This window comes from Malaclemys terrapin, chromosome 9, assembly GCF_027887155.1.
Source record: "Malaclemys terrapin pileata isolate rMalTer1 chromosome 9, rMalTer1.hap1, whole genome shotgun sequence".
NCBI lineage: Eukaryota > Metazoa > Chordata > Testudines > Emydidae > Malaclemys > Malaclemys terrapin.
This window is the reverse complement of record NC_071513.1, coordinates 75,096,489-75,119,540: the sequence shown is the minus strand read 5'-3', so window position 1 is coordinate 75,119,540 and position 23,052 is coordinate 75,096,489. Positions and strand designations below refer to the sequence as shown.

The 23,052-nt window shown below is 43.7% G+C and overlaps 1 protein-coding gene across 1 annotated transcript in view; it reads left to right on the top strand.

The window, feature by feature from the left end:
• The window catches only part of SLC9A9 (solute carrier family 9 member A9), a 328,270-nt gene that overhangs the window by 7,105 nt on the left and 298,113 nt on the right, over positions 1-23,052 (top strand). Inside the window, exons 2-4 of the mRNA XM_054040764.1 lie at positions 5,962-6,164; positions 21,086-21,163; positions 21,867-21,943. Coding sequence (XP_053896739.1) covers positions 5,962-6,164; positions 21,086-21,163; positions 21,867-21,943 — 358 coding nt within the window. The remainder of the gene's footprint in view (positions 1-5,961; positions 6,165-21,085; positions 21,164-21,866; positions 21,944-23,052) is intronic.

The following is a 23,052-nucleotide window of genomic DNA, read 5'->3' as shown; positions in this document are numbered from 1 at the left end:
CGGTCGGCGGGGCCGGGCCGGGGGCTTGGGGGCCGGCGCTGCCAGGAGCCGGCGGGGCCGGGCCGGGGGCTCGGGAGCCGGGCCGGCGGTCGGGGGTGCTCGGCCGGGGACCGGCAGTGCTGGGCGGGCTGACCCAGGCTGGAAACGCCGGGGGGGGGCGGTGAAAAAAGCCAATGCTGTCTTGGGATGCATTAGGCGAGGTATATCTAGTAGGGATAAGGAGGTCCTGCTCCCGTTGTACAAGGCGCTGGTGAGACCTCACTTGGAGTACTGTGTGCAGTTCTGGTCTCCCATGTTTAAAAAAGATGAACTCAAACTGGAACGGGTGCAGAGAAGGGCCACTAGGATGATCAGAGGAATGGAAAACCTGTCGTATGAAAAGAGACTAGAGGAGCTTGGGTTGTTTAGTCTGACAAAGCGAAGGCTGAGGGGGGATATGATTGCTATCTTTAAATATATTAGAGGGATTAATACAAGGGAGGGAGAAGAATTATTCCAGCTTAGTACTAATGTGGATACGAGAACGAATGGATATAAACTGGCCGTGGGGAAGTTCAGGCTTGAAATTAGACGAAGGTTTTTGACCGTCAGAGGGGTGAAATATTGGAACGGCCTTCCGAGGGAAACGGTGGGGGCGACGGACCTGTCTGGTTTTAAGATTAAGTTGGATAAGTTTATGGAGGGAATGGTTTAATGATAAAACATAGTAGCCAAGGAAAACCAAACAATGGTAGGTAAATCGTATAATGGCTGACAGGGGTCAGGCTGGTGACTCTTGCCTATATGCTCGGGGTCTGACTGATCGCCATTTTTGGGGTCGGGAAGGAATTTTCCTCCAGGGCAGATTGGCCGAGCCTCTGGAGGTTTTTCGCCTTCCTCCGCAGCATGGGGCAGGGATCTCTAGCAGGAGGGTCTCTGCCGATTGAAGTCACCTAAAACAGGATTGGGGACTTCAACAGCAGAGTCCAGGGAAGGGGTAGGGACGGTTTTATGGCCTGCAGCATGCAGGGGGTCAGACTAGATGATCATAATGGTCCCTTCTGACCTTAAAGTCTATGAGTCTATGAGACTGGGCCGCGTCTCCTCCCCCCACGCCCACCTTACCTGCTTCAGGCTTCCCGCGAATCAAATATTCGCGGGAAGCAGGGGAGGGGGCGGAGTTGGGGCGGGGACTTTGGGGAAGGGGTGGAGTTGGGGGCGGGGCTGGGGGCGGGGCCCCGTGGAGTGTCCTCCTTTTGGAGGCTTAAAATATGGTAACCCTACTATAAAGGGAAGGGTAACAGCTCTCCTGTGTACAGTACTATAAAATCCCTCCTGGCCAGAGACTCCAAAATCCTTTTACCTGTAAAGGGTTAAGAAGCTTGGGTAACCTGGCTGACACCTGACCCAAAGGACCAATAAGGGGACAAGATACTTTCAAATCTTGGGGGAGGGAAAGGCTTTTGTTTGTGCTCTTTGTTTGGGAGTTTGTTCGCTCTTGGGACTGAGAGGGAACAGACATCAATCCAGGTTCTCCCCATCTTTCTAAACAAGTCTCTCATATTTGGGGGGGAGGGATAGCTCAGTGGTTTGAGCATTGGCCTGCTAAACCCAGGGTCATGAGTTCAATCCTTGAGGGGGCCACTTAGGGATCTGGGGCAAAATCAGTATTTGGTCCTGCTAGTGGAGGCAGGGGGCTGGACTCAATGACCTTTCAAGGTCCCTTCCAGTTCTAGGAGATAGAATATCTCCATAATTTCAAACTTGTAAGTAAAAAGCCAGGCAAAGCATCTTAGTTTTACTTTGTTTTCTCAACTTGTAAATGTACCTTTTACTAGAGTGTTTATCTTTGTTTGCTATACTTTGAACCTGAGGCTAGAGGGAGGTCCTCTGAGCAATTTAAGTTTGATTACCCTGTAAAGTTATTTTCCATACTGATTTTACAGAGATGATTTTTACCTTTTTCTTTAATTAAAAGCCTTCTTTTTAAGAACCTGATTGATTTTTCCTTGTTTTTAGATCCAAGGGCTTTGGATCTGTATTCACCAAGGAATTGGTGAAAGGTTTCTCAAGGCTACCCAGGGAAGGGAATTAGTTTTTGGGAATGGTGGCAGCGGACCAGAACTAAGCTGGTAGTTAAACTTAGAAGTCTTCATGCAGGCCCCCACATTTGTACCATAAAGTTCAAAGTGGGGATACAGCCTTGACAGGTCCCTTCCCTGGAGTTAGGTCTCTTGCCGCTGCCTGAGGAGGTGGTTTCCCTGGAGCCAGGGCCTGCAGAGATCTGCCAACTGCAGCTCTTCTCTGGGACAGCCTGTATGTAGTTCCTGAGAGGCTGGGCTTCCTGCCATTGATTAGGAGTTCCCTGTCCCTAGAAGCATGCATGCCAGGCTCCTCCTTTGGTGAGCTGTCCTGGGAGCTCCTCTCCTCAGGAGCTTCCTGTCTATATGATCCCCCCCACCTAAGGCCTAGTAACACAACTAACTAACTGATTAGGGATTCAGTTACTTCTAGGTGGATCTGAGTTGGCTCATTCTCCCTTATAGGCGCCTGTTGCAGGTAGTCTGATCCCGGACTTCCCTGACAGTCCCCATATATTTAAAACAGTAACCAGAACTTGGTTTTATGTATAGAACATATACTAGGTTTCTCAAAGTGTTTTATGAAGCAGTGATCTATTCAATGGTAGCACAGAGGCTATGTAGGAAAAACATGACTGCCATCCGAGAGTCACAGGCCGATCCCCTCAATTAAAATTGCTGCCATTTCCCTACTGCCTTTGCAGGTGATAGTGAGATAGCTCCTATTAAAGTTGGCCACTATCTCCCATTGTTTCAGTAGGAGAGAGTCCTGGTTGACTCAAGGAAGATGGCTGCCCTACATGCTGTCAGAAATCAGGGAGAAATAGTGTGGGGAGACTGGGCAGGTATGGAATGGTGAAGAGCAGAGCAGGATACGGGGATAGTGGGTTAATATGGGGTCAAGGGAATTTTGAAGCTTAGCAAGAACACTGTATGGAGTAAATTAATATTGAAGGACAGTTAGGGAGCAGGTGAATATGGGATGACAGCAGAATTTAGAGGGGTAGGAAAGGAGGGTGAGGGAACAGGCAAGCCCACTATGGGGACAGGAAATGAGGGTAGACTTTGGTGGGTGGAAAGGAAGGGAGAATGTGGCATGGCAGAAGACTGAAGGGGAAGGGAAAGAGAATGCACAAGAAGGGCTGACTGATGGCAGATAGAGTCTGGGGATTGAGAGAAGGGTCTGAGAGCTTGGGACAGAGGGAAAGAGAGCTGGAGAGGAAAGGATGATCATTCTCCCACTCAAGGGTCTGAGAGAGGGTGAGTGGCATCCTTTCCAAACACCCAGTGGGAAGGTCCACATTTTTGCATGTGCATTTAAGGTTGAATTTTCAACCTGTAATAATACCTTGTGAGATAGGCAATTCCCCCTAAAGGTTAAATAATCTGAAGTCAGACTGAAAACCCCAAACTGTTTTAACCAATTCATTCTCATGGCTTCCTGAGGTCTGACTCTTGAACTCTTGGGGTTGTCCATCATGGTATTAATATTTTGCATTGGAACGTTTAGTGCCTCCTTTCCTTCCCCCAAGAATTTTCAGGAAGTCTATATGCTACCTCTTACTACAGCTAGATTTATTATCTGATTTATTATGCACATTTCATACGACCTCAGGAAGCAACCTTTGGACTCTTAGTTGGTGGTGTGACTCCTGAGGGATTTAAAGAAAACATCCCTCCTTAAAAGTATAGTCAGCATTATTGCTATTACACCATCTTTGCCTTACTCCATCAAGCTAAAATATTACATCTAATCTGATATGCTAGAGGCAACCACTGTTCAGAGACCTCTGCAAAACTGGCCAACAACAAGATTGTTCCATCTGTCTGTCTGTCTAGGCATTTATACCACTCTCCTCACCATAGTATTTGGTTACTGAATGAAACTTCAGTGTTAGCTCTAAATTTTCTGACTCCTTTGGGTTACTTTCTATGGTTAAATTTCCTTCATATTTTCCAAAGGGCTCTAAAAAAAAATCTAGATACTTAATGGCCTTCATCACCATTGTATCTGAATATTTCCCAAGTATTTATGGATCTATACTGTTAGTCAATATTATAGAATGAACCAGAAGACATATGCTAAGCTAAGAACCAAAAATTCCCAGCATACTTTTGTACTTATGCTAAATGTGTATCTTGGAATATTTTAGTCTCAAGATTAGGTTTTATAGTCTACTTTTAAGGTTTTATTCGTAGTTAAATTGTTGGTTTTGTGCCTTGTATGTTCTGTTTATTTGCCAAAAGCAAGATGTATGCTCCATTGATTGGTCAAAAGCATGATGTCTAAGCTTTGCCTACTAGGAACTGTGTGCTGGGAACACTTACGATAGGTTTTCATGGCCTAATATTATTTGTACTCTATGATTTATTAACATTTTGAATAATATTGTTTGTAGTTGGCACAGATGTCATATAACCTGACAAATAAAAACCAGATAAGGAAAAGGAAGTGAGAGGCATTAGTCTTTTTGCTGTCATAAATAAGGGACATATAAGCCCAGATCTACACTAGAAAGTTAAGCTGACCCAGCTACATCACTCAGGGGTGCAATGTAGTTAAGCCAAGCTAACCCCCAGTGTAGACAGTGCTAGGGCGACAGAAAAATTCTGCCATTGAACTACCTACCACCTCTTGGGGGGGGGGAGGGAGGAGGGGGAAATTAACTAAAGTAAGAGCCCCTCCCATTGCTGTAGTGAGTGGCTATACTGAAGCGCTAAAGTGGCGCAGCTGCACTGCTGTAGCAGTTTAAGTGTAGACACAGCCTAAATATGAGCTGAATTAAGCACACACTTTGGAGCAAACATGCTGAAAACTGCTGGAAGAACTACTTCCCAGGATCATGTAAAGTATTAACCCTTTTCTGTCTGTGCTGATTTCTCTATGTTCAATAAACCAATTGAGCGAAGGTATCTGACATCATATCAATAAATAAAATGAACTCATTGATTATCAACAATCCTCACAGCACCCATGGCAAATTGGGAAGTATTATTACACTGTTGGTGACTTGTCCAAAGTCCCACAGGAGGTTAGCAGCATAGCTACACTGCAGCTGGGAGTGTGATTTGCAGCTTGTTTAACTCTCAGGTGGGTATGTCTAATCTAGCTAACTCGCTAAGAAATAGTAGTGAGGACATGGCTGCACAAGTCTGCCTGATTCCCCTAAGCACGTGCTTGCTTGTGCAGCCCATACTGAAGCCTGTGCTGCCATGTTTTTACTGCTATTTTTAGCAAGGTAGCTAGAGTACAGCTAGCACAGGCATATCTATGCAAACTGCAGTATAAACATACATCCCCAGCTGCAGTGTAGACATAGCCAGGAACTAAATCCAAGTCTCTGTGTCTTAACCACAACAGCATCCTTCTTTCCTTTCTTTCCATTTTTATTGTTCATTATTTATATAGCACCATAACTGCATAGTTCCTTACAATATGTAGAATGTGTTACAGAGTGAGAAACGACTTGCCCAACATAACTTTAACACAGGAAGTCTTCAGAGTTGCTGAGATAAGAACATTATCTCTTGACTTCCAGTACAGTGTTTTAGCCACAAAAGCGTCCTCCCACTCTAAATACGTACTTACCACACATACCTTATTAGGCATGCAATAGCTGAGTAACATGGTTGGTAAAAACATCAGAATGACCCCAATACCTGGATCACAGAAGTATGATCTGTTCCAAGTGCATGTAAAACCCTCATGTCCACCCCTGTATTCATCCAGAACTTGCCATGTTCTTCAGTGTTCCATATTCATCCACACAATACTGACTGTAGTGCACCTCGGTGGTGCTGTTGGTGAAGGGGCACCACCATACTTTTCTTCTCCATGTCTATAACCAATGCTGTAACAGACACTTACAGTATTTTAACGTCTTATGTTTCTAATCTTCAGGTCTCCTAATGGGATTAATTATACGATATGCAACAACACCAACAGACTTTGAAAGTGGAACTGTCTATCCTTGTGAGAAGCTGAAGTTTGGCCCACCCACTCTACTTGTTAATATAACAAACCAAGTATATGAATATCAGTACAAAAGGGAAATCAGCCAACACAACATTAATGCTCACCAAGGCAATGCAATGCTTCAAAAGGTAAAAGGATTGTCTGCCATTATCCTTGTGTGTTTATAAAATGAGTTCTTGCTTTATTAACTTATGCCAGTGTGAAAGGAGAATCTGTCTCTATTTATAGTGTGATATGGACACTTATTCTGATTTTAGGATGACAAGAGAGGAACAGAAAGGAGAACAGACAGAAAAAGGAAATAAGGTGAATTAGATGTCCAATTGTTATGAACCAGAAAAGAATAATAGTTCACAGCTCCACTGCAGGCAGGAGGCTGTGTGTGAACAAAACAATTGCCTGAGTTCTCTGGTATGACCACTTCAGCCCCCACAAATATTGGCTTTATCTTAAGAAGATCTGGTCAAATCATATTAGTGAGTGATGGACTCAACACATTTTCCCCCCTCAGGCATGGAATAAATTACTTACAAATCAGTGTTTTCATTACTTAAGCAGGCTTTTTCCTGGAAGACTATTGGCTCTCTAGATAACTGCCTTTGGCAGGTGGCTCTGCATAGCCACAACAGTCCCCCTTAGCAGAACTGGCGCTAGACATTAGCAGACTAAACAATTGCTTAGGGCCCCGAGCAGCTCAAGTGGTCCCCCTGTTTGCTTTTTATTATAAGAAATTGCCTGTTTTAGTGGGGGGGGGAGACATTCCTCCTTAGGGCCCCCAGTGGGCTAGCACCAGCTCTGCCCCTTAGCCTGCAACCATGTCAGAGTCAACCTAGAAACTAGGAGCAATCTGGCAGCATGGAGAGTTTTCCTGAAGTATCGCAGTGGCATGTGTCTCTAGTGCTTGAAGTGCCACCTTTTGCCTGACATCCAGCTGGCTCAGATGCAATGAGCGGCCTAGGTTTCAGCATCTTCATCACAGCACTCGCTCTGGAGCTGAATAATGACTCTTATGAGAATGGAACAGCATAAATTGCATACTGGTATCTGCAGCCTTGTCGGGGGATCATCCTCCCCTTTTTCCCCAGCCTGGCACCCTGAAAAGATTCTCTAAAGCCTCAGCTCTGTGGAGTTAGCATTGTGGGTTTCTTCAGGCCACAGGGAGGGGAACATGCTGCAGATGCTCCTTCTGCAAACTATGCCTGCGGGATTCACTCCACCTCGACTTTACACTATACAACGAATGCAAATTCAGCAGAATTTAGAAGGTGAAAACAAGTCCCAAAGAGCCTTTTCTGCCTTTGGTTTAAAAATAATAATAAACAAAAATGCTTGCATTTTGGCCTATTTCTTGATTGTTTTGTGCAAACCAAAATTCCCCTTTGACTTCATCATATAAGGTTCCTGCGCCTTTTCAGCAGTGATTAGCTTGTGCCATGATTTATAAATATATTTTTGTTATATCGTAGCATTGTTTTGAATAATAAAAATATGCAATTAGGATTTCTGTTGCCTATGGAAAAAAGTTTAGTCTAATTTACTTACTGACTTAATTCCCATGTTAATGTGACATTTGAGACTCTTGGTTTGGAAGAGTTAGTGGTTAAAAGTTCTTTCTCCAGCTTATTTCCCATAAAGTTGTCAGCATAGCTAAATTTACCACATCCTATTATTTGCCAGCCAGTTCACATTAGTTTAATAACTCAAAGTAAGCAGAACAGTGTAAAAAAATTATTTTTTGCTGAGTTCTCACTTCCTGTTTATCGAATCAAGTTATCTGTTGGTAAGAAGACGGAAGCAATTTTGCAGTCTGGTCTGTTTGCTATAAAGCTAAATAATCCATCTAGTATATTGTAGCCATTTTTTTTTAAAGCACTTTATCTGGACAGAGGAGGAGCAAGCCATTATGCTAATGACATGCTGTCACTTTTAAAGATATTAATGTAGGAGAGCCCCCAGACAGAACAATGAATTACACAGGCTTATTATTATAATGTCTTTTGTCTCTCAGTGCTCGGCTGTAAACAGGATTCTGTTGTACTGGGAGTTACTTGAAATGAAGTTAAAAAAGCAGAACACTATCTCTACAGGCCTGAACTTGATGGAGAATACAGGCACTATACCTGCAATAGCAAGGCTGACCATATTTTATTTTTGTTCAGATCTATGCTCATTCTAACATCACTTCTGAGAAATCATTTTAATGAGTGTCTTATTTTATAACGAAAATGTACATTGTTTTTCTTCCCCAGTCTTTTGTTGAAGAAGCAAAACACACAGTAAAAATACATCTGTTTCATACATATAGGACTTGGAATGCACTGAGGAATGCACTTTGTTTGAACTCTAGGCAATATTCCATTTTTATTACATGTCTTTTTGTTTTTTGCAATGGCACTCGTAGAACAAAATGTGTTCCATATGGCGGCCAAAGCAGTGGGCTAGATTCCATCCTGTGTTCTGGCCTCTTTCCACTGCACTTGGACCTGGCTAAACCAGGAAGTGGGAGCTCTCTCGGTGTAAAGCTGGTTTATAGCAGCTCTCATGTCAACAATTCATCCCATCCTGCTGTAGGGGACATGTCAGGGAGGGAAGGGGTTTTAGGGTCTTCTTCAAAGTGGAATTAGAATGGAACTGTGTTCTGCCAATTCTCAGCTGATGTACGGTCCTTTAGGGACCGCTGCCAGCTGGTGTAAGTCAGAGTGGCACAAGAAGAAATCAAGACAAAATGAAGTGTTCTCTCTTTCTCTTTTGTGCTCAGTGGATTTCTGTGCAGGAGATAATGTGGCCAAGATCCATAAATTCTCATGGTTGTTATGCAAAATCTGTTTTTCCTACCAGCTACACATATCTGTCATACTGAGTTCAAATCCTTAACGCTGTAGTTTTTCATACAGATTAGATAGATTTCATACATATATGACAAAAAGGGGATGTAGCTTTATTGAAGTCAGTAGATGTACAGCAATTTATACCAGCTGAGGATCTGGCTCAATATATATTTATGCCTTAAAATTTTTGCAAAATACTATACATTAAACTGGAATAGGGAAAAATGTTGTCTTGCTTACTACCTGCAAAAATACTGAGGTTTTTATTCGTTATGAAGAAATGCAGTAAATCTATTTTTCAGATAACTTAACTCCACAAATTGCAGGAATGATGAGGGGTCATTATAATAAAGTTTTTTCCAAAATTATTAAAATTTGCCACTTTCAATCAACACATTTTGTTGAAGAGGCCAAGTGCAATGCACAGGGTTAACCCACAAAGTGCTGGCATTTTCCAGATTGTGTGCTATGGTGTGAAGACCAGTGACGGATTAGCCAGGGGGCCAACAGGGCCCATGCCCAGGGGCCCTGGCCAATGGGGGGGCCCCCAGAAAAACAGGTGCCCCCGCTTCCCGGCAGGAGCACCTGGGGGTGGGAGTGGCCAGGGGGACTGCAGGCAGAATGGGGGGGGGCACTTGCTCTCACCCGAGACAAAAACTCTTAATCTGCCTCTGGTGAAGACATAAACACAGAGACTATACTTTAAGCAGCAAGTAGAGAACTCCCTAACCAGGAAGTTCTCCCATTTAGTAAGGTGGCTGCTGCAACACATCCTGTTTCTCCCTGGTGACCTTGGAAGACCAGGAACTCCTAACCACTCCACATCTTCCTTTCTTTATAATGAAAAGTTAAAATTTAAATGATATACATACAACAGTTCAAAATATACTTCAAATTTCTTAAAACTATTTTTCCTACGTCCCCTTATCAATTGCATTTAAATAATCCCGGGCATTATTTTAATGATCAAGTCTTTGATGGGGTCTGATCAGTCTTCCAGACTGTGTTATCACTTCTGTGGAGTTTGTGCATGGAGTTCCCTGAGGAGGGGGCTTAATTCCTTACAGAGTACTTGCAAGCCCCAGATCCTCTCTTTGGTGTGTTGGGAAATACAGAAGATGAATCTGATTCCTCTGGAGAAGTCCTCTTGGAGTCTCCACTCGGTAGGATCTGGGAGTTTCTACCAAGTTCTGAACAGTTCCAAATGTCTGGGAGCTCTTGATCCAAACTTTGTTCCTCATCTCCTGTCACAGAGGCGGATTAGGATTTTTTGGGGCTTTGGGCCAGAGCAAGTGGGGGCCCCTTCCCACCCCTTCCACCTGCAGTTCTCCCCCTCCCCCAGTGCTCCTGCCAGGAGGGGTTGAGACCCAGGGGCTTGCTCCGACCCCCCAGTGCTCCTGCCAGGAGGGAGCGGGGCAATCTACCGTGCCCCTCTCCCGCTCCCCACCTCCTGGCAGGAGCGCTGGGCAGGCGGCAGGAATGGGGTCAGGGCATGGGGTGTCCATTTTTCCAGGGCCCCCAAATTGTTCGGAGCCCATGGGCACGGGCCCCATTGGCTCAGGGGCTAATCCACCACTGTCCGTTCAGGTAATGCTTTTGTTCTGTGCTGAATATGGAAGCTTTTTGGTTGCTGAATTTTGAGTTCAGCATCCCATTTTTGAAATTCCATCAGGTTGGACCAGTTTAATCTGTATCGTTGCCACAGACAAAGATGTCCTTATTTGTCTTCCCATCAGAAGTTCTGATGGAGATAGTCCAGATGCAAGTGGTGTTGATGGATATGCCCAGGAATGCTTTATATGGGGCCACTGATTTTCGCAGCAGTCTTTTTAAAGTCTGCACTGCTCTTTCCACCTCCCTGTTACTCTGGGAGCAATGTGGATTCCTCCTACAATGTTCAAAATCAAAGTCCTGTGCAAAATGTAGGAATGTCTTAGAGGTAAATTGAGGCCCATTATCAGATATGCAGATTACAGCAACTCCATGAGGTGTAGATATTGACTTTCGTTTCTGAATGACCTGTGCCAAGGAACACTGTGTAAATTTAGCTAAGTCAAAATATCTGGAGAATTAATCAGCTATAATAATGGAAAAAAATAAATCTTGTGGCTACCCACTGCCAAGGTCTGTCAGATAGCTCTGGATAGAGTAATGGTTTTGGAGATTTTTCCCCCCTCTCCTTGTTACATATCTCGCAGCCTCTACTAAGGTGTGACTTTGCCTATTCAGACTGGGCCACCACACAGATTGCTATGCTCATGCTCCACACTTGGTTGTACTTTGGTGTCCCTCAGGGATATTGGAGAGTATCTTTCTGAAGTTCGTAGGGATAAGAATGTGTGTTCTTTCAGAAGCAGGCCATCTGGCATGTGAAAGATCATTTTGGTCCTGTCAGTATGGTGGTAGGTCAGTTGGAAATTGACTCCTTTGACCCCACCCTCCTTGGCAGAATAGAGTCAGTTTCTGGCAAGTCTCATGCTTTAGTTGTTTATCTCCAATTTGCTGAAGTCAGCTGGTAGATATTGGAATTGCTGCAAGAACAAAGTGTAGACTTTGACATCTTTCTCTAAAGCTTTTTCATCTTCCATTGGCTGCCCCATTGGGTCTTCTAGATAGCGTGTCTGCTGCTCTGGAATGTGTTCAGTGTTGAAAGAAAATCATATTAGCTATAGCCAAAATCTTTGAATCCTAGGTGGAAGGCGTTGATCCCAGTAATACCACTAAGGGCTTGTGGTCTGTTTCTTTATTAAAATTCAAGCCAAACGGATATGCCCTGAGCTGTTCACAGGCCCAACTGACTGCTAGCACTTCCTTTTCTCCATTTGTGCTACAGGCTCCATTGCTGTGCTGAGACAGGGCTCTGATTCCTTCCTGCTGCAGCTTCAACACTTTCCCCGCTCACTCACTACTCTGGCAGTCAGGGATCTTTTCTGTCCTCTACTCCTTCAGAGACAGAGAGATTCATGGACTTCTGACACCATGTCGTGTGAGGGTATAAATATAGAGAGCTATGCTTTAAGCAGCAACTAGTGAGCTCCCATTTGTTCATAGGTATAACTTCGTTTGAGATTAAGGGTATGCCTATTCATACAGCACTGCAGCAGCGTAGCTGCACCAGTGCAGCTGTGCCATTTCAGCAGTCTGGTGAAAAATGCTCTATGCTGATGGGAGAGAGCTCCCCCATCGACATAAAAATCCACCTCTGTGAGCGGCATAAACTATGTTGGCAAGAGAAGCTCTCCCGCCAACATAGCGCTGTGAACACAAACGCTTATGTCGGTGTAATTTGTTGCTCGTGGGATGGAATATTCACAATGAATAACCCTCTGAAAAAAAGCAAAGAACCTTCCAGCAATGATCAGGGTTTGACTCTAATCCTAGATATGGTGCAGTTGACCATTGTGCTCACTTGCACACAAATACAGTCAGGGATTTTTCAAGCTATGCAGTGAGGCATGCCTGAATATCTGAGTGGAGTCTCACACCTGAAGAATAGTAAAGATTATGCCGTGACCTCTGGCAAAACTAGCTCCAGAAATGTTCACAGAATAAAATCAACAAGAACATTTTTAAAGTAGATAAGCTATTTTAAATACAAATGCTGAGCCTTGGCACCTCTAGCTTGGCATTTCATAGCCCTGACACCTCTGGGCTTGACATGTCAGTTATGAAAGTACAAAAATCACTTGTGCCCCGGCACATCTTTCATTACAAATTAAGCACTGGGCTGGGTGAACCTCAAAAGAGCTCTGAATTGAATTTGGACCCCAGTGTTCATATCTTTATATTAAATGTATTTGAACTCCTTGAAACTATGGGCTCTAAAAAATTGAACTGGAAGTTTCACAAGAACAGGTTTCTTCACAAGATTATTGGTGCCTCCCATACTTGTTGGGTCACCTGCTGTTCCACTGGTATGTTGGTCTTTCTGTTCCTCATCCTAAAGCAGAACTGAGGAGCATAGGATTGTGTGACAATTGAAAAAAGGTAACTAATTATTCCTGAACCTGCAAAAAGGTTCCATTAAAAGTTGTGGCACAGATTCTTATTTTGTTTGATTCTTTTCAGCCAATGCCATAAGTAATACTCTCTGTATATGCTCATAGGGTGAAATTCACCCCAAAGCAAAGGGCCTATGCAAGAACCTCCGCATTGCCTAATCCCTTGAGTAGGGCTGGGGGACATATACTGTATTTTTATTGCAATTTAAGGCCAGAAGGGACCACCATGAGCTATTCTGACTTCCTGCATAACACCATGGGTAGCCCTCCACCCCATCTCTGTGAGCAAGCTCCATATGGGACCCAAACAGACTGGTGCTAAGCAGAAACTTGAGTAGGTTTGACAGTCCAGGGTTACACAGATCCAGAGGCCTAACAGCTTGCATAAGTGTGTATGGAGTAACAGCTGCTGCCATCCCAGTTTAGAGGGCAGAAAGGGCTGGATTGTAGAATAGTGGCACAGCCCTGGTTTGGGGAGTGAATAGTGGACTGCTCATTGCCCCATACAAAGCCCAGTTACTCTGGCTCCGTGCAGAATAGATGAGTCTCATCCATTGAACATGGAGACTATAATGTAACCCCTTGCTGCTTCCAAGACAGACCACTTTTTCCTCACAAGGTGGCATACCAGCGACCATGATGGAGTTAGTCCACCTCCGATTTCCACACACAATGATGTGTTGCATCTCCAGCAGTGCAGAGGATAAATAAGCTGTTGTCTCATAGGGATAGATGAGTGCCACTGAGAGGATATTTCAGTTTCATTGCCGTGGCAGTTTTTCCTGCACTATTAGTACAGATGGGAACAGAAATGATAATGAAGAGCTACAGGATGTTATTGGTAAATTAGTTGAACTGTTAATAATTAAGCACATTAAAAGCCCTCTAATTGAATGTACTTTCCTAAAAGAAACAGCAAAACATCTGAAGTTTAAAGGAAAGGCTTCCTAGTACATGTGCGATTTCAGCATATACCCACCAAGCGAATCTCTTGCCGAAAGAGCAAATTCACATCTTGGCAAAACTACATTTTACTGTCAAGTAGAATGTTCCTAGTTCACCTTAATGTAGTTCTCTTCAAACATGATTACCTTAAGATAAACTAGGAACCTTTTAGTTCCTGTCCTCAGTGGCCGTCTGGGGGAGTTACAGCTCAGTACTTCGGTGCACAGTTCTATTCATTCCCCTATAGTTCAAACTGCGGAGCAGTGTACACATTCCCTTGCTTAGACAATGCTGAGGGGCTAATTTAGCCTGCAGGACCTTTATGCCTCGAGATGATGTGAGACTGAGAGAACCCAGCTTGAGCCTTTGAACCCAAATTGAGTTTACAGTACATGCAGTCAGAAAACAAAATTCTCCTGCACAAGTATTTTTCTGTGGAATCTAGAAAAATGAATATTAGACAGGTGCACAGGCTCTTTCCAAACAGTTATGTTTGGGAGACAGTTTAAAACTGAATGTGCTAACCAGCTGCTCCAGTGACTGAGCCGGAAACTTTTTACTAGCAGGGGTGAATTAGAATATTATCGGCATCATAGAAACTTGGTGGAATGATGAAAATAAATAGAATGTGATTAACACCATGGTAAAAAATACATAGGAATGACAGACTAGGCCATGCTGGTGGAGGAGGGCACTATATGTGCAAGAAAGTATAGAGTCAAATATAGTAAAAATCTTAAATGACTCAAACTGTACCATAGAAAGGATAGAAATTCTATGCTTGAATAATAAGAGAATAGCACTAGGAATACACTGTCACCATCCTGGTCAGGTGGGTGGTAGTGATTGTGAAATGCACAGGGAGATCAGAGAGGCTACAAAAACAGAAAACTCACTAATAATGGGGAATTTCAACTATCCCTCTATTGACTGGGAACATGTCACCATGCAGAGATAAAATTTCTAAACACCATTAATGACTGCTTCTTGGAGCAGCTAGTCCTGGAATCCATAAGAGGAGAGGCAATTCTTGATTTAGTTCTAAGTGGTGCACTTAAGAGATGAATATAGCTGAGCCACTCAGTAATAGCTACCATACTGTAATTAAATTTAACATTCTTAAGGGGAGGTGGAAGACCAAAGAAACCCATCACAGTAGCAATTAACTTGAAACGGGGGAACTACAGAAAAATGAGGAAGGTAGTTAAATAGAAATTAAAAGGAACAGTCACAAGAGTGCAACTTTTTAAAAACACCATAATAGAGGTGTTATTCCCTAAATAAAAAAAAAAACACCAGTAAAAGGGCCAAAAAATTCTACCGTGGCTAAACAACAGAGGAATAGAGACAGGTTCAAGACAAAAAAACATCCTTTACAAACTGGAAGTCAAACCCTATTGAGGCAAATAGAAAGGAGCATAAACTCTGGCAAGTCAAGTATAAGTAAAAGTATAACTAGCCGGGTGAAAAAAGAATTTGAAAAGCAACTAGCAAAAGGCACAAAAACTAACAGCAAAAAATTTAAGTACATCAGAAGCAAGAAGCTTGCCAAACAATCAGTAGGGCCACTGGACAATCAAGGTGCTAAAGGAGTACTTAGGGAAGACCAGGCAGTTGCAGAGAAGCTAAATAAATTCTTTACATCAGTCCTCATTGCAGAGGATGTGAAGGAGATTCCTACATCTGAGCCATTCTTTTTAGGTGATAATCTGAGGCCTGATCTATACTCGGGGGGGGAGGAGGGGGGTCGATCTAAGAATAGCATAGCTGAAGTCGACATATCTTAGATCAACTTAGAATCACGTACTTTGCGTCCTCGCGGTGCGGGATCGACAGCCGCCGCTCCCCCGTCAACTTTGCCTCCGCCTCTCGCTGAGCTGGAGTTCAGCAGTCGACGGGAGAGCAATTGGGGATCGATTTATTGCGTCTACACTACATATGATAAATCGATCCCCGATACATCGATCGCTACCCGCCGATTCGGCGGGTAGTGTAGACGTATCCTAAGGCACTGTCCCAGAATGAGGTGTCAATAGAGGAGGTTTTAGAATAAATTAAACAGTAATAACCGTAAGTCACCAGGACCAGATGGTATACACCCAAGAGTTCTGAAGGATCCCAAATATGAAATTGCAGAACTACAAACTGTAGTATGTAACCTATTGCTTAAATCTGCCACTCTATGCTGTGCTTAATTTGTGCTGGGGCTTGCCAGGGCTCAGCTCTGGCACCTCTAGGGTTGGCAGTTCATAGCTCCGGCACCTCTGGGCTTGCCGCATCAGTTATGAAAGTAAAAAATAATTGCTTGAGCCCCAGCACCTCTTTCATTACAAATTAAGCATTGGCTGTATGAAATAACTGGTGGATAGCTAATGTGATGCCGATTTTAAAAAATGTCTCCAGAGGCAATCCTGGCAGTTACAGGCCGGTGAGCCTAACTTCAATACCTGGCAAATTGGTTGAAACTATAGTAAAGAACAGAATTATCAGACACATAGATAAGCATGATATGTTGGGGGAAGAGTCCACATGGCTTTTGTAAAGGGAAATCTTGCCTCACCACTCTATTAGAATTCTTTGAGGACATCAACAAATATGTGGATAAGGGTGACGCAGGGGATATGGTGTTCTTGGACTTTCAGAAAGCCATTGACAGAATCCCTCACCAAAGGCTCATAAGCAAAATAGGAAGTCATGGGGTAAGAAGGAAGGTTCTGTCATGGATCAGTAACTGGTTAAAAGATAGGAAACAAAGGGTAGGAATAAATGGCCAGTTTTCACGGTGGACAGAGGTAAATAGTGGTGTCCCCCCAGATCTGTACTGGGACAAGTTCTACATATTCATAAATGATCTGGAAAAAGGGGTGCACAATGAGGTGGCAAAGTTTGCAGATGATACATAATTACTCAAGATAGTTAAGTCCAAAGCTGCCTGCCAAGAATTACAAAGGGATCTCTCAAAACTGGGTGACTGGGCAACAAAATGGCAGATGGAATTCTGCATTAATAAATGCAAAATAATGTATGTCGAATTTAGCCACGTTAGGTCGCTTTTAAAATGACTGCATCCACACAACCAACCCCGTTCCGTCGACCTAAAGGGCTCTTAAAATCGACTTCTGTACTCCTTCCCGACGAGGGGAATAGCGCTAAAATTGACCTTGCTGGGTTGAATTTGGGGTAGTGCAGATGCAAATCGACAGTATTGGCCTCCGGGAGCTATCCCAGAGTGCTCCATTGTGACCGCTCTGGACAGCACTTTGAACTCCCATGCATTAGCCAGGTACACAGGAAAAGCCGCGGGAACTTTTGAATTTCATTTCCTGTTTGGTCAGCATGGTGAACTCAGCAGCACTCAGCAGCACAGGTGACCATGCAGTCCCCCCCGAATTGTAGAGCGTAGAATGTTTCTACGCTCCCCCTATCATCTCCGTCCTTGAGGTTATCGCAGATTAGAAGGTGAAAAAAATGCACTTACGATGACATGTTTTCCGAGTTCATGCAGTCCTCCTGCACTGATAGGGCATAGCTTAATGCATGGAGGCATTCAGAGGCTAGGAAAGAATTAAGTGAGCACGAAGAGTGGAGGCAGGACATGATGCTGAGGCTAATGGGGGAGCAAACGGACATGATGAAGCATTTGTTGGAGCTGCAGGAAAGCCAACAAGAGCACAGACCCCCGCTTCATCCACTGTATAACCACCTACCCTCTTCTCCATGTTCCATAGCCTCCTCACCCAGACGACCAAGAACACGGGGAGAGGGGGGAGGAGAGACTCCGTGTACCCAGCCACTCCACTGCAGAGGATGACTTAAGCAACAGAAGGCTGTCATTCAAACAGTTTGATTTTTAGTGTGGCTACAATAAGCAACGTGGTCGAGTCCTTCCCTCCTCCCCCACTCTACCCAGGTTACCTTGTCCGTTATCTCTCTTTTTTTTTTAATTAATAAAGAAAGAATGAGTGGTTTCAAAAGAATAGTTACTTTATTTCAAAGACGGGAGGGTGGTTGGCTTACAGGGAATTAAAATCAACAAAGCGGACAGGTTTGCATCAAAGAAAAACACACACAACTGTGACACCAAAGCCTTGCCAGTCATGAAACTGGTTTTCAAAGCCTCTCTGATGCACAGCGCACCTAGCTGTGCTCTTCTAATCACCCTGGTGTCTGGCTGCTCAACATCGGACACCAGGCGATTTGCCTCAACCTCCTACCCTGCCCATAAACGTCTCCCCCTTACTCTCACAGATATTATGGAGCACACAGCAAGCAGCAATAACAATGGAAATGTTGGTTGCGCTGAGGTCTGATGTAGTCAGCAAACAGCGCCAGTGAGCTTTTAAACATCCAAAGGCACATTCTACCACCATTCTGCACTTGCTCAGCCTATAGTTGAACTGCTCCTTACTACTGTCCAGGCTTCATAAGCCATGGGAGCAAGGGGTAGACTGGGGTAGCTGCGACCGTGCGGTACTGCCGGCAGAAGCCTCAGCTCACATGATATTCCAGGCAGGACTGAATCTCCATGAGACAAAACTTAAAGAAGAGAATGACCTGGAGTCTCTGGCTCCCATTCAGTGCTCTAAGAGGAGGATGGCCATGTCTTTCCAAGCGCCCCTGATCGACCTCACTGAGGAGGATTCCAAGGAGTCCTCCCAGAGCAGCAGTACCACGTCTGCCAGCAGCACCCAGGAGGACCAGAACAGATCCCCCGAGATCGTCGCTGGGGAGCAGGAGATCAGCATTGCAGGGGAAGTGGTGGAATACCAGGATGGGAAAGATTTTGGAATTGGAGAGCTCGTGTGGGGGAAGATCAAGGGCTTCTGCTGGTGGCCTGCAATCATCATCTCCTACAGAGTCATGTCCAAACATCAGGCAATCTCTGGAATGCGCTGGGTGCAATGGCTTTGGGACGGGAAGTTCTCTGAGGTTTCAGCAGACAAGCTGGTGGGTCTGATGGCTTTTAGGCAGCATTTCAACTACTCCACGTTTAATAAGCTGGTCTCCTATTGACGAGCCATACACCATGCTCTGGAGGTTATTAAGAGCCAAGCAGGGAAGATGTTCCCAGAACCCCGGGCCAAGCGGCTAAAGCCTAACTTCTGCAACAACAGCAAGGAACGGGTGGAGGAGGACCAGAGCAGAGAGCAAATGGTTTCCAAAGTCACAAACAACAACAGGAGCCTTGAAGACAGTTGTTTATCGTGCAGGAGAAAAAACCCAGCCACATTCCACCCGCTGTTTGAGGGGGGCCTTTGCCAGACTTGCAGGGATCAATTCCTGGAGCTCTTCTACATGTATGACGAGGACGGGTACCAGTTCTACTGCACCGTCTGCTGCGAAGGCAAGGAGCTGCTGCTGTGTAGCAATGCCAGCTGCTGCAGGTGCTTCTGTGTCGAATGCTTGGAGGTCCTGGTAGGGCAAGGTACCTCGGCCAAGGCAAAAGAGCAAGAGCCCTGGAGTTGTTACATGTGTCAACCACAGAAGTGCTATGGGGTGTTACAGCACTGACCGGACTGGAATGTATGGCTGCAATACTTCACCAGCGACAAAGGTCAGGAATATCATGTACCTAAAATCTAAAAAGACCCGCACATTTCCCAGAGTCACTACCCTTGATTAGAGAATGTTGATTGCATTGGCTACTTGGCTCACAGCAGCCCCCACAGTAGACTTGCCCACAACAACAGTGGTGATGTGAGCTGAACGGGCTCCATGCTTGCACTGGTATGGCGTCTGGATGGGTAACCCAGGAAAAAAGGCGCAAAATGATTGTCTACGGTTGCTTTCACGGAGGGAGGGGCGACTGACGACATGTACCCAAAACCACCCGCGACAATGTTTTTGCCCCATCAGGCATTGAGAGCTTTAACCCAGAATTCCAGTGGGCAGCGGAGACTGTGGGAATTGTGGGATAGCTACCCAATGTGCACCGCTCCGTAAGTCGATGCTAGCCACGCTGACTTAATGCGCTTAGTGGGGACATACGCAATCGACTGTATAAAATCAATTTCTAAAAATCGACTTTTATAAAATTGACCTAATTTCATAGTGTAGACATACCTTTATTAGAAAAGGGGGGAATGTGATAGAGGTCTATAAAATCATGAATGGTGTGGAGAAGTGAATATAGAAGTATTATTTACCCCTTCATATAACACACAAATCAGGGGTCATCCATTGAAATTAATAGGCAGTACGTTTAAAACAAACATAAGGAAGTACTTCTTCACATAATGCAGTCAACCTGGGGAACTCTTTGTCAGAGGATGTTGTGAAGGCCAAGACTATAACAGGATTCAAAAAAGAATTAGATAAGTTCATGGAGGATAGGTCCATCAATGGCTATAGCCAAGATGGTCAGGGATGCAACCCCATCCTCTGGGTGTTCCTAAGCTTCTGACTGCCAGAATCTGAGATGGGACAATAGGAGATGGATCACTCGATAAGTGCCCTGTTCTGTTCATTCCCTCTGAAGCATCTGGCACTGGTCACTGTTGGGAGACAGGCTACTGGATAGATGAACCATTGATCTGACCCAGTATTGCCATTCTTATGGGGGTTTTTTATTATTAAAGTTGGTAAAGCAAAATAAAAAGTAAATAAACATAAGCAAAAATGGAGAATATCCTCCCATGAGATGGAAGATCTCCTTTATTTAGAACAAGGAAACACAAGAAGGATTTATTTTTCCTTTTAATTTTGTTTTGTGTGCAGTTTCTAGCTGTGTAGCAACTTGTATGGCCATCATACCAGTATCAGAGCAACTCAGAATCATTATTTTCACAAAACATCTATGGAGTAGGAAAGTATTATCCCATTTTACAGGTGGGAAACTGAGGGTGACTTGCCAGAAATCACGGAGGAAATCTGTGGCTGAGCCAGAAGTCAAAGACAGGACTCCTGAGTCCCCAGTCCACCACCAAACCTACTAGGCCATCTAGTTCATTACTCTTCTTAACATATGAAATGTAATTTGCCTGTGTTCTGTATTGACAGAGCACTACTTGTTTCTTATGCTTAATATTTTTTTACAAAAATATCTAAATATTGTACTATATGCACACGCAGCAGGGAACTCTAAACTAGTATTTGTTCAGATAATAACTCTGAGTAATTTGTCCAGTTTCCACACTTTCGAGAGTAACTTATTAAGGCTGACACCGTGATTAATCCTGATTTTAAAATGGCCTGACTCTCACTTAAAACCTTCCATAACAAACTGAATGGCTGCTTTACTTTTTCCTTACTTGATATCTTTGTCTTTTCTGGCAGATGACATTTGATCCTTCAATCTTCTTCAATGTTTTACTGCCACCCATTATATTTCATGCTGGATATAGTTTAAAGAAGGTAAGTGATTTCTCTCTTAAATTACAGAAGGTGGGCTGGTCTGATGGCTACTTTGTAGTGCCACTGTTACATTGGTGGGGAGAAGAATTTAAGTAATTGTCAGTTTGAAATTCTTTTGCATGGTAATTATTTAGGCCATTTGATATCAGAGAACAGAATGAAAAATAACTATTTAAGACTTCAAACCCAGGGGCCTGATTGATTCTGCTCCTTACGCTTGTGTAAGGCTCTGATCTTGCACTTCAATGTGTGGGTGGATAGCTTTGCCCATGCAAGGCCCCTTTGAAGTCAGTGAGGCTCCACATGTGTGCAGCAGTCCTCCTACCATGCAGAATTGGGACCTACATCTGTGTAAGGGAGGGGATTCGTTGTAATATTTACATAAATCATTAAGAACCTGAGTTTTCATTATGACCACTAACTGTTTCATACATGAATATGCAATTCATACTTGAGATGCAACAAGGGAAGCTCTGTGACATATAGACACACTGACAGAACATGAGGGGGTCTTAGATCATATTTTCAAAAGCGTATTTGAAGTCTATGGTTTGTTTGTTTTTCCAATCCTGAAAAACTATTATAGCAACTGCCAGAATGGTTTGAATGGGACTCCTAAACTCGGTGTCTGAACTTGAATTTAGGTTTCTAAGATGAACTCTGCTAAATTTGACATTGTATTTTTCATACTTTGTTTCCCCAGAGACATTTTTTTCGTAATTTAGGATCAATTTTAACATATGCCTTTTTGGGAACTGCCATCTCTTGCATTGTTATAGGGTAAGTGAAATTCACATCCTATTATTCTTGTTCAAGTTTAAGATTAGTTGATTTTCCTGATAAAAAAGCACATGATTTACTTCACTGGTGTTAGTCTAATATGAAGGCATTTTCCTAAACTATCTATTCATGACTTTCCTAAACAATGAAGTTCTATCTTCAGGTGAGGTTGAGATGGAAAATTCAAGATGTAGTCATGGTATAGGCTGAACCCTTTCCATGAGACACTCAGTATCTTACACACTTGGGCCCCAATTTGTGATCTTTATATAGGCACAGGCTGCCTTTTACAGTCATGTAGCATTAAAATTTTATTTGTCCTGCAAGAAGGGAGCATTCTCCTTGGGGGAACACACTGTTCTTTACTGGCATTCCCTTTACAGGACAAGAAATCTCCAGAAAGACAGGAGGAATTTTAAGGTTCTTGAACTGTAGCAGATATCCAGTATCATATGTGGAAAATAGAGTTAATGAGATAAGCTTCAGCCCTGGTCGTTTAGGAAAATTCCCACAGCAGTAAAAGGCAAATAACTGGTTCTGAACCAAGGTTTCTGCAATGAGCTCTGCACCTGCACAGAGCCCTGCTGAAGCTAACGGAGCTCCTTACAGGGGTCTGCCTATGCAGAGCTCATTTCAGGGTTGGGGCCTAAGACTTCATTAGCCATCTGTCTGGGATTGTGTGGAGTTGAAGGAGGAGGGCTTATTTTACAGGTTACAAGTTTGGGAATTTACTGATGGTTCAACTTTCAGGTTAGCGGCTCATTGAATCTTGTAGGTCACCTGAGAGCCTGGCCTGTGTAACTCTTAAATGAGCCATTTAAGTTATTCAGCCTGGTGCGCAAGGATTTATGGTAGCACTTCAATTTTATGCATGCGCTTTAATTTAGAAGTGATCAGACTTCTGAACCTAGGCTGAGTGCTTTCAAATTATGAAAGCAATTAACTTTGACTCCTATCTTCTTGCTTTTTTATAACAGATCTTAAGTAAAGTTATATGTGTGCAGTCAAAATATATGTTCCTTTTCAACATCATCATAAGACAGAATTTTCACATTTAATTTCAATTCAGTATTATGAAAACATCAGTGACTGATGGATTAGTCTGTAAT